General features: G+C 29.9%; 1 protein-coding gene across 2 annotated transcripts in view; it reads left to right on the forward strand.

Annotated features, from left to right (window-relative positions):
* Positions 1-21,010, forward strand: part of LOC145277598 (allene oxide synthase-lipoxygenase protein-like) — a 258,552-nt gene that overhangs the window by 180,301 nt on the left and 57,241 nt on the right. For both annotated transcript variants that reach the window (XM_080129114.1, XM_080129115.1), the window contains exons 7-8: positions 5,640-5,735; positions 15,897-15,993. In XM_080129114.1, the coding sequence (XP_079985240.1) occupies positions 5,640-5,735; positions 15,897-15,993 (193 nt within the window). The remainder of the gene's footprint in view (positions 1-5,639; positions 5,736-15,896; positions 15,994-21,010) is intronic.

Here is a 21,010-nt window from a genome sequence, read left to right on the forward strand (position 1 = left end):
TCTCGTGTAATCACGTGTGTGCGTAAAGATGGAAACTATAAAATGATGTTCATTTCTCGGTGCTGGGAGATTATTCCCGATCGGGCAGGAGAGAAGGCAACGAGAGCGGAGACAGAGGACTATAGCGATAATCTTTCATGAACATTCCGTTTGTGTAATTGAGGTGACCACCCCATTATATTTAATATACATACAATAATAAAGTCCTATTCTAATGTATTTTTTAGGAAGAATACAAATCTCGTTTGAAAAATAATAAAAAGTACACTATAATTGCACTTGTTTTTGCTTTCATATATAAAAAAATAATAAACTTTTTGCTTTGGATCGGATACTTATTGCATCCACTGTATATTTTCATGCATTTGTTTAGTCTGCGTATCACTCTTTATTTCTGGTCTCTAACCAAATCACAAATATATGTGAAGATGTGAATATATATATATATATATATATATATATATAAACGTTTTATTTTTTATTACCGTATCTTTCTGTTAAGATACATTATTGTTTCGGCATCACGGCCGTTATTTTGGCTGTCTGTAGTGTCCTCAGACTTTTACAGAAAGTAAAGTTTCTATAACAGTCTGAGGACGCTACAGACGCCCCCCCCCAAAACAAACCGGCCGTGTAGCCAAAACAATAATAGCAGAAATTTTAATAAAGACTTTTCATATGATTCTGCGTAAGTATGTTTTGATAATTATCTTTCAGTTTGAAGAAATATGGTATAATAAAATTATGGTGTGGTCGTTCGAGCCTGACCTCCATAGAATGTAAATATGTCACACTGTTTAACAAGGGTTCGAAATATAGATCCACAGAATATTGTGATAAGTGTTTCAGTGTGAACAGGTATGGTATAATAAATTATGGGGGTTATCTATTTAATTTTTACTTTCATCATATTTTGCTTCGGTTTTAATGCTTCCAAATTCGAAGCTATCTCTTTACCACCCTTCCTTTTAATAACCTATCAAACTTTCAGAAATCAGAGTCAATTTCTGTAAGCTGTTTTTGAATCCAGTATAAGACGAGTACTTTGGCTAGTATATATATGTGTATATATATATATTTATACAATATATATTATATATGTTATATATTATATATTATATAGTATATATATTATATATATTATATATTATATATATTATATATTATATATATAATACATATTTTATTATATATATTATATATTATATATATATAATATATATCAAATTTGATATATTATATATATTATATATATCATATTATATATTATATATTATATATGTATTATATATATTATATATATATTATACATATATATATATATATTATATTATATATTTATATTGTATATATTATATATAATATATATTATATATTATATATCATATTATTTATATATTATATTATATATATCATATTATATATATATTATATTATATATATATTATATATATATTTTATATTTATATTATATATATATATTGTATATATTATATATACATTATATATATGGATAATATATATGTATTATATATGTATTATACATATGTTTATATAAATATATATTATATATACTATATAGATTTAATATATATATTATATATGTAATATATATATATTATATACATTATATATGTAATATATATATGTAATATACATATTATATATATATATATATAATATATATATATTATAGAGATATTATATATATTATATATATATATTATACAGATATTATATATATTATATATATATATATTATACAGATATTATATATATTATATATATATATTATACAGATATTATATATATTATATACATATATTATATACATATATTATATACATATATTATATATATTATATGCATATATTATATGTATAATATATATATTATACATATATTATATATATAATATATATCATATATATATTATATATAATATATATATTATATATATAATATGGTTATTATATACATATTATATTATATATATATTATATATAATATATAATATATTATATATATATAATATATATTATATGCATAATATATATATATTATATAAATAATATATATATTATATAAATAATATATATATTATATATATAATATATATATTATATATATAATATATATATTATATATGTATAATATATATATTGTATCATTATATGTATATTATATATATATATATGTATTATATATATAATATGTATATATATTTTATACTATATATATTATATTATATATGTATTATATATAATATGTATATATATTATATTTTATATTATATATATTATATATATTTATTATATATATTATATATATTATATATATTTATTATATATATTATATAAATTTACTATATATATTATATATTATATAAATTTATTAAATATATATCATATATATTTATTATATATATTATATATTATATATATTTATATATATATTATATATTATATATATTTATATATATATTATATATACATATATTATATATAGTATATATATTTTTTATATATATTATATATATATTATATGTATTTTATATATATATATTATATATATTATATACACATATATTATATATACATATATTATATATATTATACATATATTATATATACATATATTATATATATATTATACATATATATATTATACATATATTATAGATATTATACATATATTATAGATATTATACATATATTATAGATTTTATACATATATTATATATATTATACACATATTTTATATATTACATACATTATATATATATATTATATACATATTATATATATTATATTCATATTATATATATTATATACATATTATATATATCATATATATTACTTATATATTATGTATAATGTATGTATTATATATATAATGTATATAATATATATAATGTATATAATATATATATAATGTATATAATATATATAATGTATATAATATATATATAATGTATATATTATATATATAATGTATATATTATATATATAATGTATATATTATATATATAATGTATATATTATATATATAATGTATATATTATATATATATTATGTATATATTATATATATATTATGTATATATTATATATATATTATGTATATATTATATATATGTTATGTATATATTATATATATACTATATATATATATTATGTATATACTATATATATATTATGTATATAATATATATATATAATATATATATATTATATATATATATTATATATATTATGTATATAATATATATAATATATATATAATATATATATATTATATATATATATTATATATCATATATATATAATATATATTATATATATATTATATATTATATTAAATACATATATATATTATATATTATATATATTATATAATATATATATATATTATATATATATTATATTTATATATATATTATATATATTATAGGTATATTATATATAATACATATATGTATATTATATATATTATATATATTATAGATGTATTATATATATACATATTATATATATGTTATATTTTATATATATTGTATATACATATTATATATATTATATATACATATTATGTATATATATTATATATATACATTATATATATTATATATATACATTATATATATTATATATATTATGTTATATATATTATATTATGTATATTATGTTATATACATATTATATATAAATTATATAATATATATATTATATTTATGTTATATAATATATATTATATTATATATATATTATATTGTATATATATTATATATATATTATATATATGTATGTTATATATATATGTTATATATATATGTTATATATATTTATGTTATATATATGTATGTTATGTATATGTATGTTATACATATGCATGATGTATATATATGTATGTTGTATATATATTTGTATGTTGTATATATATTTGTATATTTATATATATTTGTATGTTGTATATATATATGTATGTTGCATATATGTATGTTATATATGTATATATATGTTGTATATATACATGTTATATATATGTTGTATATATATATGTTTTATATGTTATATATATATATATGTTACATATATATGTTAAATATATGTTGTATATATATATATGTTAAATATATGTTGTATATATATATATGTTGTATATATCTGTTGTATATATATGATATATATTGTTTATATAAATATGATATATATATATGTTATATATATATATATGTTATATATATATGTTATATATATATGTTGAATATATATCTATATGTAATATATGATATATATATGTTATATATATATGTTGAATATATATCTATATGTAATATATGTTATATATATGTTGTATATATATGTTATATATATATGTTGTATATATATGTTATATATATATGTTATATATATATATATATTGTATATATATGTTGTATATATATTTTGTGTATATATATGTTGTACATATATAATTATGTTTTATATATATATGTTGTATATATGTAATGTTATTATATGTTTTTATATGTTATATATTTGTGTTTTATGTGATATATATGTGTTTTATATGTTATATATATGTGTTTTATTTGTTGTATATTTGTGTTTTTATATGGTGTATATATATGTTATATATGTTATATATATATGTTATATATATATGTTGTGTATATATATATATATGTTTTGTATATATATATATGTTGTGTATATATATATGTTGTGTGTATATATATATATGTTGTGTGTATATATATATGTTGTGTGTATATATATATTTATATGTGTTTTCTATATATCCATATGGTCTATATATATATGTTATATATATATATGTTATATATATTAGTTGTATACATATATATAAGTTATATATAAGTTATATATATAATTATGAAAATATATATGGCAATTAAGCTAAACAGTGTATTCCGCGTTTATCCTCGTTAGAATTTTTCTCAGAGACGAGGATTAAACGCGGAATGTGTAATGTGGTCATTTGCTATAAATATATTTTTATAAGTTATTACTTAGCTTTACCTATTAAGCATCGTTGAAATAAATACTGAGAAATATACGCAGAAGTAAATAGAAAAAGAAAGTCCACGCCTGCTTAGCTTTGTTTCCTGCCATTTTCATTAACAGTTAACAATCGGGGAATTAAATAGCACTAAAAGTTTGCAACATACATAATTTACGCTAATATATATTTTCTCTAGGTTATCAATGTATCTATCATGTATCGATTTTGACGTGGACGAAAGAAGCATCGGATTCTCATTGTTTCAGAGGAGCCATATAATGTTGTGATGAAGATGGGATCAAATCGACGGGCACCTCACGATATTCATGAAAAAAAACAAACATCTATACCTAGGTTATCCATTATTAGCAACCGTCTTGGAATAAAATGGGTATATCTTCTTTGAAACCATTAATTTAGTGTGTATTTAAATGCCCATTGTAAACAATTCATATGCACGATTAATCAAACGGAAGTTGCTATTTCACTCATAGATGAACTAATAAACTAATTATTGGTTCATACTTTTCCCCCATGAATCAAGAACTAATACCTTATTCTTATCAATTATATACATTTTTATATAAAACTTAAAAAATATATTTGTTTCAGATATGTGCACCAATGGCGTTATTCATGCTTGATGATACGGACCAGTTGCTTCCAATTGCTATCCAGTTGAACCAAAAGAAAGGACCAGACAACCCGGTGAGTAAAAACAACAATAAAGCAAAGAAAAAAATATATATACCCGGTATATACATGCTTGGATGTGCTTGACTACCCATGACAATATAGTTAATTTTTTTTTCCTTCGAAAATTCATAAACTGTGACATATTCTTTATGGTAGTTGTCATGCATAACTACTTTTTCCATTTACTAAAATGACTTTGCTATTTCCTATTTCCATATTGTTATTTTTTTAACCAACGTTTTTTTTCTTTATAACTTGAATTTTACTTCTCATAATCTGATGAATTTTTGGAAGCATTGATTAACACTGTACATATGTAATTCTATTTTCCCGTTCTTATAAACTATCGATGGACTTTTCTGGATCTATCCTGTTCCTCCTGGATTTAACCTTCCTATTCAATAGATTTTTACCAATATCCTTTATTCCTTTTTCCTGGGCCCTGCTCTCATAATCATTATGAATTCTTATCAAATTTCAATAAGTATTTAATAACTTTTTAAGTAAATATGATTATTTCATATTTGTAGTTTCTTTTAATGAATTAACATGCAAAAATTCTTATATTTTGCAAACCTCTGATGAGCAGAATTGTTTTTTTCGAAACTTCACAGAATAAGGTCCTTCAAGTTTATTTTTATTCCTGGTCAGATAATTAAAACAAATTGTATACCTGCTTTAAAGGTTCATAATGTTTTTTTTTTTTTTTTTTGGAATTACTTTTCGATAACACACACACACACACACACACACACACACACACACACACACACACACACACACACACACACACACACACACACACACGTGTGTGTGTGTGTGTGTTATTGAAAAGTAATTCCAAAAGAAAAAATAAACATTATTAATTCTACATTAATAACCCCTATATCTAGCGTCTAACCTCGTGCCTGACTTTGTGATGACGTTAAAAACATTTCAATCAGGTGTTTGTGTTCTGCTATGACTCAAGCCAAGAATGGCAGTTTGGTTATAATATTGAACAAAGTCAAAACGATATAAAACCTTAGCATTTGAAAGGTTGAACCTGAAAGAACTCATGGATACAAAAAAACAATGTTCAGACTGTATGAATATATCTTCTCTCTTTTTATGTCCGTCTCTCTCTTTCTGTTTCTCTCTTTCACTTCTCTTCACTCTCTTTCAATTAAGAAAAAAGAAACTTAAACATAACTCTATTAGTTTAAACAGTTGACGCTTGCATTCGGTGGTCGGCGGACGCGACATAGCATGCGTCTGGCTTTATAAAAATATGCTCCTCAGTGTTAAATCTTAAATAATATATTTTTTTTTTATAAAAATGCATTTGTTCGCTATTTTTGTACAAGCGTTCGATTTCAGCATTCCATTAATGCCGACGATGGGAAGATGCATGTAACGACACAATGAAGAAGTGACCCATGCCAGCCAGTTATAGCCGACGACATATCGACCCGTTTTTGTTGATATTTCCAACATGTGCCTATCGTTTAGATATCCTTAGATATTGTTTTTAACACTCGGGGAGCTAGTTGTGTTCCCAGGACGTTCCTCAACATAGTAACCCTCTACGGGGAAGCGATAGTATCATACAGGGTTATCCGGGTTAGGTTGTGAATTAACCTCAGATAGAACATCCTATCAATGACATTTCAATTTACCAGCAAGATTGGGTTTGTGAGCTGAATATATTACCAGATCAGATATTACGATATATGTTATAAGCGTAACGCAATCAAATAGCTTAATATCATTGTGTAACTTTTTAGAAAAGTCGAATTAGCTGCTTCCTAAAGCATCTAGAAACGCAAAACTACTTCCATTATGTTCACATATTAATACACTTATATTTAAGATACACTTCAACGTGTGGTTTTAATTTTAAGGAGACACGTTCACCACTTGGAGAAAGGAATTCGTTTTTTTATATCTAAGATTATGAATGCACCACTAGTGGCTGTAGGTATAGTAATAATTATAAATATTTTTAATTATAAACCTTTAAGATTACTGAATTTGAGCCCTATCTAGGAAATAAAGAAAAAAGGCGATCAACTAGTCACAATACTTTCCGACTATTTCAATATTATGCCCGAATCTAGCATAAATAGATGTTTAATTTCTTTAAATTATCGTATTAAGTAATGCTGTCACAGAGGTAACGTCCTAATCACTGGAATCAAAGGTGAATTTGAAACTAGGTTCGGAGCATTTTCTGCACTGATGATTGCGAAAGCATGAAACACAAGTGACTCAATTTATAAAATAATTGTTAATAGTTATAATTATATATAATCCTCTGGATAAGACAATGTACACGGTTTAGAATGTCAACAATTCTGTATGCGCCGAATGCCTACGTACTCCGACGTCTTACACACACACACACACACACACACACACCCACACACACACACACACACACACACACACACACACACATACACATTTAAAAACAATAAAAAGGCAGAAAGAGAAAAAGAAACGGAAAAAAACTGAAGCGTTACGTATTAAGTATACCAAAAACTGCACTTACATGTATTATATATAAAAGAAAAAAATCTTGGATGTAATATTCTTTTATATAAAAAAAGTCAGAGTGGAATCGAAATCACATATTTGGCGTTTTCAACTTGCTATTTCATTAAATACGCCGGAGCATGTAAACATTCAGCGCATATAGAATAGTTGACATTCAAAACCGTTTACATTGTCTTTTTTTTTTTTTTTTTTTTTTTTTTATTACATTTTCACCCCAAACAAGGCAAATTGCCACTTTGGTGTAGGGGGCTACTATCAGGGGCAACAACTACTGGGGTACTATGTAGGGATTTGGGCAGCAAGGTGTCGGTTCACGTTACACTTGAACTTCTGCACGTCAGTACTGTTGGGGAAGCAGGGATCTGGAATGAATTCCAGAGTCTTGCGGTTCTGGGGAAGAAACTATTGGAGTAAAAAGATCTTTTACATCTAGGGACCTCTACAGTGTGGGGGTGGGATCTAGTAGCCTGTCGGGTTTGTCGAGGGTGCTCGCGTCGTGGGGGCACAAGTGATTGCAGTTCGTCAGAGCATTCACCACTAAAATACTTGTAGAAAAGGCAGAGGGATGCAACATTTCGTCGATGGGACAGAGGCTGAAGCTTAGATGCCAGTTCAGGGCCTATCAGGTTTGCGACTCTCTTTTGAACCTTGTCAAGGAGCGAGAGACTAGTAGCAGATGCACCAGCCCAGATGTGGCAGCAATACTCCATACATGGGCGAATGGTGGCCTTATAGAGGTACAGGATACTTTCGGGTGTTAGTAGTTTTCTAGCACGGTAGAGAGAGCCTACCTTTCTTGCAGCGGCCCTGGCAATGCCTTCAATGTAATTGTTCCAACTCATGTTTCCTGTGAACGTTAGGCCAAGGAGTTTGAAAGATGGACTCTCAGATAAAGAGTCGTTGGCCATTGCTATGGGTGGTAGAGAGGGTTTCTTGTAATTATTGAATGAAACTAGTTTAGTCTTGGCAGCATTGAATGCGACCAACCACTTTTGTCCCCATTCCACTAGAGATTGGAGGTCTTCCTCTAGTGTTTCTGCCATTTCTTTAGAAATGTGTTCATTCGTCTTCCTGTCGTGTCTGCCATAGAGTGTAGTGTCATCAGCATATATACCCATCTCAGAGGCAATGTTGTCGGGGAGGTCATTTATGAATATCAGGAACAATAGAGGTCCAAGGATAGAACCCTGGGGCACTCCCGCATTTATATCATATTGTTTAGATGTGCGACCGTCGAGGACTACCTGGATTTTTCTCTTATCTAAGAAGGATTTAATTATGTTAAGTATTCTACCAGTGATACCGTATGATCTGATTTTACTGAGGAGACCCTCATGCCATACCCTGTCAAAAGCCTTAGATATATCTAGAGCTACCGCTCTGCCTTCCCCCGCTTTGTCCAGTGAATGGTATATACGTTCAGAGATCACAGTGAGGATGTCTGCTGTGGAACGGGCTCGTCTAAATCCATATTGTTTGTCAGTCAGTAGTTTAGCATCTGTAAGATGATGGACTAGAGCATGGTTAATTATGGTCTCAAACATTTTGGCAAAAAGTGGGAGGAGGCTAATGGGGCGATAATTTGATGGGTCTGTCCTTTCGCCAGAATTCTTGAATACTGGTACAACAGAAGCAGTTTTCCAACAGCCCGGAAAGCAAGCTTCATTAAGGCATTTGTTGTAGAGTTTGGAGAGAACTGGAGCTACTTCGGCTGAGCACTTTTTTAATAGCACAGCTGGGATAAGATCGGGTCCACATGCTTTTGAGGCGTCAAGGTTTTTTATGATAGCATGCACCTGAGCAGGGGTGGTTTTCAGATCGTCTAGTGTGGCGTCTGTCCGCATAGGAAAGTCAGGTAGGGAGTGGTTGGAAGGGTCCAGTGTGGAGTTTGAGGCAAACCGACTGGCAAGCATGTTAGCCTTGTCGGTTGCTGAGGAGACATCCTCGTGATTGTTGGTTAGTGGGGGAATTGTTGATTGCCCATTATTTACTACACTGTTGTAGATTTTTCAGAAGTCTCGAGTTCCTAGTTTTTGTGCTTCGATGCGCTTTTTAGTGGTTTCCGTACATTCTCTCTTAGCTGTCGCTATTTCTTTCTTAACGTTATTTCTAGCTTCTATATACTTCAGTCTGTTTGAACTGGACTTATGTCGGTTAAACCTACGGTATGCATGCTGCTTTTGAGTAATGGCAGTTGCACAAGTCGACGTAAACCATTGGGGAGAGTGGGGCTTACTATAAAATTTCCGCATGGGAACATGCGCTTCGATTGCAGTTTTGAACCAGTCAGTGGTCTCGTTTGCACATTGTTCAGCAGGGAGAGAGAAAATATTTTTCCATGGAGCATCTCTAATTAGTTCCCTGATGGCTTCCCAGTCAGCGGAGAATATATATATATATATATATATATATATATATATATATATATATATATATAGTATTGTAATGTTGTTCGGCTTTTTCAACGTTTCAAATTAATCTTCCATAACATTTTAACCGACCCAATATATTATAGATGAAAGTCACGCAGAGGAAAAGCATTCTTCTCAGCATTTTTCTATTTAAACAAACAGCGTTTATTTTTGGTATTTCCAACAACGATTGCCTCTTGTATAAAACAATTCATCTATTTTATATCGCCTACTATATCGTTTTAAAGACACTTTCGTCAACCACGTGTCGCTCACTGTTGTTTCCAGCTATGTCTCGAACAGGTGCTTTTCGTCGCTTTCCAAGCCACGTCTGTTCTTTTGTTTTTGCTTTGACGTTACATTGCGCAGCCGGTTTGATCATTAACTGTCATACGACTGTTGCTGCTAACAGCATAAGCGGTTCTGTTACAGCGATTTATTTCACAAAAATTATTTCCAAGAATTTTTTGAGATCTGCACAGATATTATATATATATTTTCATGTTTTTCATGTAAACATTTGAGGGTTTTTATTACAAAAACCCTCAAAAGTTTACATGAAAACACGAAAATATAAATTCTTGTAAAATGTTTTAGTGTATAGTCTGTTTTTTGTTTTCATTTGTAAATAAAAAGGATTTCCAACATATTTCTCTAAATATTTAAAGACAACGTTTTACTACGTAGAAAGGTGGAGAACCAGTTAACTGTTTCGGTAGCGATAATGTAGTACGTTTTGTACTTTCAGAAATTTTCACTGAATAAGTGCTGAAATGTTCCAGCTTTGTTGTCTAAAATTAAAGTTTTAAATGTTAACAGGATTTTTAAAAGCCATGTACATTGAGGCTAGCTCAATCCAAGTTTCATTGAGTAGCTTTTGATATTTGTTGCTACTGTGTCTGTAAATTCCCACAACTGAAACAGAATATTTTAGTTTATTGTTTATTGATAATCTTTGTAACAGACATGTTATACTGTTAATTGTATTCCAAGATTCGTTTATAATTTTTTTTCGGTTGTGTTAGTTTTTTCTTCATTCCTTGCCAATTCTCTTAGACAACTCTCGATTCTACCTAGCTATCATTCAGTCATATTAATATTTCTCTCCTTGTGTTCTATATATTTCCACACCGACTGCTTGGTAATTAGTTTTCTTTTAAATTTCTTCTCTGCAATTCTTGACCAACTTGTTACCGTAACCTTTTATGTCTTATTTGTCTCTTAGCTGCTCAGCTCTATGTAGCATGATTATTCGATCCCTTTTTGTCTCTTAACTGTTTAACAGTATTTGTACATTTAACAGTATCACCTGCTCAGCCAGAGACATACTCTGTGCCTCTGACTTAATCGGATATCAAAATATTTTGCAACGATTATTACATTTTCTATTTTATGCCACATTCCAGTACTATCTCGTGGTACCAGGATTAACTTTTATTAATAATCGTCGTCAGTGTTTCTATCCAACACGAGCAAATTTCCACTAAATTACTTCATTTGTAAACCGAACTGTTAGAAACCCAGTCACTAACTTATGGTAGCTAAGTTACATTCCATACCTGGTAAATTTACTTCGTCATCTGAATTCTGCTGGTAATTCTCGGACTGTCTACAAACAAAGCAATTTTACTTGCTGTTTGTCTTTAAATAAAGGATGACTTAAAATATACATACTTTTGTGTTCGGTATTAAATCTATAAGAATCCAAGTAACAAAATAGTGAAAAATAAAATAATGTAGGAGCAATGAGATCACCTTTTTTCACACCGTTTTCAACTGACATTGGATCAGACAAAGATCCATTAAAGTTCACTCGGCTTTCATAGTCTAACTGCTGAAGCAACTGTATAAAACTAATAGAACAGCCTAGTTTCCGAAGAATCTTTCAAAGTGCTACGCGATCGATAGTATCAAAAGCCTTTGCCAGATCGGCGAAAACTTGACACAAAGGCACTCGTTGCTCAACACATTCTTCCATTAGTTGCCGCGCAGATAATATTCCATTGTGCCGCGGCCAGATCTAAAAGCGCATTGATTTTCTGGAATGATGGAGGAACATCTATTTCATTAAAAAATTTAACAAAATATTTGCTAAAACCTTTCCCAGTGCTTCAATGAAGCTAATGCTTTTATAATCACCACACTCAGATTTTGACCCTTTTACTTCATATATTGGGATCATTATCCCATCAATCCAATCTTGAGGGATAGTATTATCATGCCAAATAGCAAGGATGAGTACATGGACTGCGTTAAGAACGCTATCACCTTCAAACAGCAATAATTCAACAGATATCCCATCGTCCTGGTGTTTTTTCATTATTAATTTCTGTTAATTATGTCCGTTTGGTCTCATCAATGCTGGGACCGCTTACCATGTCATCGACGACCTCCTTTTGAGAGAGATTATCAATAACTATATCACTTCCGATGGATTATCAAAAAGATCTAAACAATGTTCTGTCCATCGTTACATGATCTCCTCAACATTGTTGAAAAGGGCAAAATCATCTTTGGGTTTAAAAGATACTAATGTTGGAGCCTGGGACTCAAAAACTTGTCTGATTTTGTAATACATATCTTTTGAATTTTCGTGGTCATAATCTGTCTGGATGTCTGCTGACATTTTGACCTACCACTTGTTCTCCATTCGACGTGCCTCACGCTGTTCATTTAATGTTGCTTCTTTTATGCACTTTTTTCTGCAGTTATTTTAGCTAATCCATTAGAACACAAACATATCTCGTGAGTCTTTTCCTTCTCTTCCAAAAGATTGGTGATTGTAGAATCATTTTCATCAAAATAATCCCTATGTTTGTTTTTCTTAAAGCCAAGTATTCCAGCTCCTTTGCTATATACTTGTGACTTGAATCGTTCCCAAGTTTCGTCAAATGAAATATTAATAAATGAAATCCTAAAAGTTTCACACGCTTTCTTATCTTGTAACTTGGAGACATCAATGCGTTTAGGCACCTTTTACTCCATTGACTCTGATTTTTTTCTTATACACAACTTAATTTTAGCACGAACAAGTTGGTGATCAACGTCACAGTCTGCACGCCGCATAACTCTTACAGTACACATATCCTGAAGATCATGTTTACGCATGATGACATAATCAAGATTATGACCAAGTTATTATGTGAATGCGTTTTTGTCGGTAGGCGTTGCATACTGCAAGATTATATTCAGTGCACAACTGAAAAATAATCTCATCATCATTTGCAATATTTTCCTGAGACACCCCAAGTGTTGTGATCATTAAAGCCTCCAAGTAACAAAATCTTATTTGCTTTGATATCCTTTTGATACAATTCCATAAATCTTGATAAAACCATATTTTGACAACCTGCCTACTATTCAAAGTAGGAACATATACTGAGATAACTGGCACGTAACGATTAGAAGGTAAAGGTACCTGCAGTAACATGATTCGATCACAAATTCCACAAGGTTCTAATTAAGATGTGATCTTTGTCCTGATAGCAAAACTAACTCTTCCTTCCCTTTTTAGTTACTTGGGTTTGCCTTTCCAGAAAAAAAACGTATACCCTGCACCTTTTTTCAGTAAGTTGATTTTCACTTCTAAAACGAGTTTCAGATAGAACGGCAATATCCACGTTATATCTGGCTAATTCTCTGGCAACAAGAGCTGTTACTCGCTCTAGATTAACCTACTCTTTGTATCAAGAGGTGTCCTTACGTTTCAGGTAGCAATATTCAGTTTAGCTTCTTTTTTTAGTATACATCTTATTTTTTTTTATTTTCCCTGCAGAAATGAATAACTGTCAATGTCCCGTAGCTGACCAGCTGAGAGGACCAGACGATTTTTAGGTCACATTTTCTAGACTTCTCCTATGATCTGGTTGAGCAGCGCTGTCCCTTAAAAGGGCTGCTCAGTCGTAAAAAGCCTCAACGAAGCTAGTTCTTGTTCGTCAAAATAATAGCAATGTTAAGATAAACATTTAGTCGCCTGTGTGCAGATTTGTGACTATATACTTCCAACTTGTTAGGTGATACACGTCGCCTCGCCTCTATTGCCACAGGACTTGTAAAGAAGAGAATTCTGTGCAAAATGATCTCTATGATAAATGCTGTACGCCACATGTATCACTCTATAAACATCCACAATCAGAATCCAATGTCAAGCAAGTGAACGATAACTGCTAACTGTATCAGCCGCAGGTTTTCTTGAGTATCCTTCTCACAAAAAAGCTAACTTGTCGAAAGATACTTTCAGTCACAGATACTAGACAAACGCACCATGGACGTGGAAATAAAAAATGTAATGTAACCTATTTCATATGCACTTATTTATGCTAATATATGATACGATACTCTGACTTGGGTATCACTTCTTTTAAAACAGTCACAGACGCTTTTGAAAATAAAAATAAACTTGGCTCGATCCGAAATTGTGACAGTCGATTCTAAAAACAAAAATATAAACTTTTCCTTCCCCGTCTGCTGCTGTTGTTGATCTCAAACAGTATAAAAACGGTTTCCAAAATAATGAAAATAAACTTATAAATTTGATTCCTTAACAAGTATCGATCTGAAATGGTGACAATCGATTTTTAAAATAAATATCACATCCTCGTTTTGTTTTTGTCTGCCACTGTACACACATATATATATATATATGTACATGGATATATATATATATATATATATATGTACATATACATACATGAATAAAATAAAATATATATATATACATGATATACGTATGCATGAATATATATGTATACATGAATGTGTATATACATGTGAATATATATATATATATATATATATATATGCATGAATGTGTGTACGCGCGTGCACACACACACACGTACACACACATATATATTTATATGTGTGTATACTTAACTCAGAAATGTATGCATAAAATGAATAGACACGGTTTTTCCTTGCCTAAAACAAAATTCTGATTTTCGGAAATGTTATGTCGCTCTTAAACACTACAACACTACAAATTAAATAAAAATGTTAACAACTGTTTTTAATGTTTAAGTATTAAAATATATAGGTCATCCAAGAATAACCCACAGTATTATATATCAATTCAATTAATGTAAACTACTACTGCTTCCTCAAACAAACAAACAATACTTTTTTTTTTAAACAAACAAAGCAATAAACATGGAAATACAATTAGTTTTACAATAGTTCAATGCATGTTTTTGACCATTTTACAACTCATCCATTTTTTTTTCAGGTTTTTCTGCCAACTGATAATGACTATGTTTGGCTAATGGCGAAACTCTGGTATAACAATGCGGACGCCTCATTTCACCAGTCTGTCCTCCACATAGGTAATTTTCTCACACAAGTACCATTGTTAGTCTCTTTCTGCTCTATCAGTATTAATATGGAAAATATTCAGTTGAGCTCCAATCTTCAGTTCTTTCTGAGAAACTTTCGCAGGAGGACTTCAGTTTTTTTATCACACCGAAAAAACTTTTCGTTTCTTTCTCTATGTGCCTAGTGCCAGATAAAATTTTAATAAAGAGAACGGGTTTTCACAGCTTTCTGTTTCTGGATCACATTGCCCCGAAAATGCTACTCTGCTGATTACAGCTTGTGGTACTCAAATGTGATGTTAAAAATATTTTGGCAAATCGATCCATATGTATTAATCAGTTTATAATATTGCTCAAGGTTTGTACTCCCATAATTTTCCTTATCTTTCAAATGAGAATTATTTAGCATAATTAACATTATCCTCGAGTGGCTTGTGATCTTGATAATTGTTGACTCAAAAGTAAAAAAAGTAATACTAATAATTTTGACGGTGAACAAGGGATTCATTCACTTTGAACACAGCTATCATTGGCAGGTGTCCATGCAAAATGGTGACTTACATTGCTTTTTGATATTCGCTCAATTCCTTTTTATTTCATGCAATTTCAATATATAGACAGGTCAGGTAATTCAAGTTTAAAACTTAAAAAAAAAAAAAATTCTTGGACATCTGCCAAATGAAGATGACCTTAATGTTCAGCATAATTTATGTTTGCATGATCGTTTTTAAAGTTGAAATAGAAGATACTCTTCGCACAAGTGGCAGCACATCTGTTTGGCCTGTGAGGCGCAGGGATAAGGTAAAGAAAAAAAGGAGTAAAGAATTGTGTCTCTAGCTGGATTCATTTTTTTCATGGGGGTCACCACTTATCAAGGCCCAGGAGCCACTCGGGGATAAGGGTTATTGCGTGTACAGTAATCAATGGGATAGTATCGTAGTAATCGTTAGTTTTGAAGATTTGATAAGGTGTCATTACTTAAGGGGGCGGTTCATCAGGAATTTGTTTGTGTTGGACTTGAAGACATCCAAGAATTCGGGGGGAAACAGGCAAGCGGCAGAGAGTTCCACAGCCGTGCAGTTCTAAGAAAGCAGCTTTGTTCATGGAATCTACGTTTTGATTTAGGCACGGATAAAGAGTGGGGAAAATTATTGACAGTGGTTTCAGCTAGTCGGGTGTTTTTCGTGAAAGACTGACGAGGAGGGACCAGAGAATGGAGCTCAGACGAGCACTTGCCATGGAAATAACGATAAAACGGAGACAGGCTCGCAACGTCTCTAATGTGGGAGAGAGGTTGCAGGGAAGAGGAAAGGGCATCTTTAGAGATTGCATGGAAGAGAAAAGGGCATCTTTTTATATATAGTACATTTGTATATGAGGGGAATAGATGTTTTAAGAAGGACTAATTAGGAACAGGCAGTTGAGTGTTTGGCAACTGAGAGATAATGTAACCGAGCAGAATCGCGGATAGCAGCAACCAACGTATGCAAATAACTGAGCCGCGGGCCAGATGACGACACAGCGAGGCAAAAGCAAAGAAAATAACATTATAAAAAACGTAGCCCCCCAAAAGCAGGAATAGACGTGTTACATACGTTGCCAGACAGCGACAGGGAAAGACGTTTCCTTAACATAGTCGGACAGAGTACAACGTGTTCGACAGGACAGTGTCTTGTTAAGTACATTGGTGTACGAGAAAACTTTTAAACAAGATACAAGGCGTTATTCTGGAAGTACCTGTAAATACATGTCTGTTTTTTCAATCGATAAACCGAGTCGAATTATTTCCTTTACGTTGTCTCCTTATGACTGTTTACGTACAACGTGTGGGTCCCGAGTGTTGATATGTAGCAACTATCTTACAATAATATCACAGCTATTGTTAGCGTGAATTATGGGGTTAGTGAAGAGGGAATTTGTTGGTGTAAAAATCAGGGGTTAAGTTAACAGGAGTTCCGACAGTTTTCCTTTCAGGATTACACAAGTTAGTATAGCACCCTTTAACTGGTGTACCTGATAGAACAGAGTCGGAATAACATTTATCACACTGTTATGCTTGAGCCGTATCATTCTTACGAAAAATAATTATTTATACACACAAAATTAAGGTGTCTTCGTTTTGAAAAAGTTATAACAGTAGCTTCACTTAAACAACTGTAATTTGTGAATTAATACTTCGATTAGACTATATATATATATATATATATATATATATATATATATATATATATATATATATATATATATATATATATATTACTGGCCTTGTAAGGACACAGAAGACAACCGAAGCAGCAAAACTGGCCTGCAGCACACTAGGCAAATTTAGGCATATTTTATTACTTTAAAAATATTTTTTTTTACCAATTGTCATAAAATTTTAACCATAGAATAGTATTATAATAGTCAAAAAGCCTAAAAATTTTCTCGTAGTTGCGTCCCATAGAACCAAAAATATGAAGATACTAGTATATATATATATATATATATATATATATATATATGACAACACATAATATGGTCCAACTATTATCGATGTATATTGTTGAAACTATAAAATTATTTCCAAGCGTACATAAAAGGCCGTGTTATGTTTTTTCATAAACATTCTATGTTTGGTCAATTATCGAGTCCAAAGTTATACTGGTTAGCATGTTACATCTTGGATGAAAGCTTGTTATGAGAATAAAACATGAAATATCACTAAACCATAGACGTCAGAACGGCATGCATGTTCAAAGAAATTGACTCTACAATCACCATAAATTTAATACACAATTCCTATTATTTAGATTCTTTCGTATATGTTCTCATCTTCAGTATTATTTTCACAACGCTTAGGCCTCTCTCTCCCCTCTCCCTCCCTCTCTCTCTATCTATCTATCAATATATATATATATATATATATATATATATATATAAAATCAGATCCAATCAGGAAATATATAGTTTCTATACAGAAGGCCCAAATCTCTATTATATAGTCAATTATGATGCAAAAATTTCAAAGAACAATGGCAAATAGTAATACAATTCAAAGAAGCAGTGCAAATACTGGGAGATGATCACCTACTAAGCAAACAGTATAGAATTTTATACACTATGAGAACCATTAATTCTAAATAATCGATGATGTATATATATATATATATATATATATATATATTCTTCAGAATAATGTAATACAATAAATATAATCGTATGTAAATCCAGTGATTATCGGTCTTACCAAATAGTCATGGCTGTAATATTTTATAAAGACAATCCAGCTAAATGAAAATTGCTCAATATACCAGATAGAGCAAATAAATCATAATTTAGTAATTTACATTTTATGATGTGAAACAGTTTCAAATCATTTCAATCAGTATATTTTCTTAACCTATAGGTTTTCGATGTTTATCCATCTCCTCAGAGATTTGCTAATATTTTTTTTTCCTTTGAGAAGATGTATAAACATTGAACACATATAGTTGAAATGTATTCTTTGTCTTGCATATAATAAAAAAATTTGATTTTAAATTTAACCGTTTCAAATCATAAAATTTAAATTATTAAATTATTGTATAAACATATGGGAGCGTCCGTTCAGTCTCGATAGCAACTGTAAGTGTAGCTACCCGTAAAGCAAGTGATGCGCAATCCACAACTTCACCTCTCCTGAATCGGCACTGCTTGAGTCCAGTGTCAAGGAGAGATCCAGGACGACTAGAAACAATGCTGATATACGCGGGGAGCACATGTATCGCCTAGAATTCCGAAACTGTCACCCATTTCAGTACTGACCACGCTCAACTTTGGTGATCTAACGGGAACCAGTGTGTCGACGCGATTATGTTATACATGTGTGTGTGTTTGTGTGTTATAGTATTAATACAGTACATGTAAAATAAAAATAGGTTTACATCCCCAAAACTTCATACTAGAATTGTCCATAAGGACCCATGGCGTAGTGGATAAAATACTTCGTAAAATTTATTTATAAATGTTACTATCTTCTAGAGATGGAATGTTCAATTTTCAGTGCGGGCAACACAACAGTGAAAATAAATTGCGAATTAGATGGCTGGCGGAATGAGAACAAATTACACCCGTTGATCAAATAACGGGTTCCGTTCGGAATTCCCGTTTCGAGTTCGACAGAAAATTTACAAGATAAACCTGAAGAAAGTCGGAGGTTACATCAACCGAAACGTTGTGAAAATGAGAGCAGTAGTTCGAAGAATACGAATATTAAATCCTTATCTAAAACCTTAGGGACAAAATCGTAATTGTTTATCGATTCATTTTATCCTTCTGTTATCGGGTATCTCCACTTGCGTAAGTGAAGATTTTCTATTATTTATTATTAGCTGAAGTATCCGGCGCTGCCCGGTTGTATTTGATATATGTGAATATTCCGTCCTCATGCATAATTATTTTACTGATTAAACGAAACATTAATTCATAATGGCTTCTCTTTCCACATCCCCCATTAGGTAGGAGTAGTAGGTGCGTTTCATTTTATTGAATTAACGCAAGTAGCACTAATTCTGGTTTAGTTTAATCTTTTTTCTTTTAGTCCTTCTTTCAAAATATGATGTAAGAATCTATAGTTAAATACGATAGCACTTTTGATTCCGTTTGCCGTAAAATACGTTTAAATATAATTAAAATCATGCAGATATTCGCATTTATTAATACGAAAATATAACAGAAAAAGTTAAAAAAAAAAAACTTAGTGCCCTCAGCTAGAATCGAAGCCAAAACGTTTCGTGACCCAGCCGCGTGCTCTACCGATGTTGGTATCGAGACAAGATGATGGAGTCTAAATATCAACACACTTGGAATAATGAATTTTATCTGATCATGCGCAGAAAGAAGTATAAAGGGGTTTGTATTACTGTACACAGATTCGAAAAAGTTGTCAAAAAACAAATATATAACAAATAAATGTTATCAAAGGCAAGATAAATTACTTTTCTACTAAACTGGATATAATTTTCGTGTTTTTATTCAATTTAATATGTTTATTCAGCTCAAAAAGCAT

This window comes from Euprymna scolopes, chromosome 6 (assembly GCF_053919585.1).
Source record: "Euprymna scolopes isolate OS-2025 chromosome 6, ASM5391958v1, whole genome shotgun sequence".
Lineage (NCBI taxonomy): Eukaryota > Metazoa > Mollusca > Cephalopoda > Sepiida > Sepiolidae > Euprymna > Euprymna scolopes.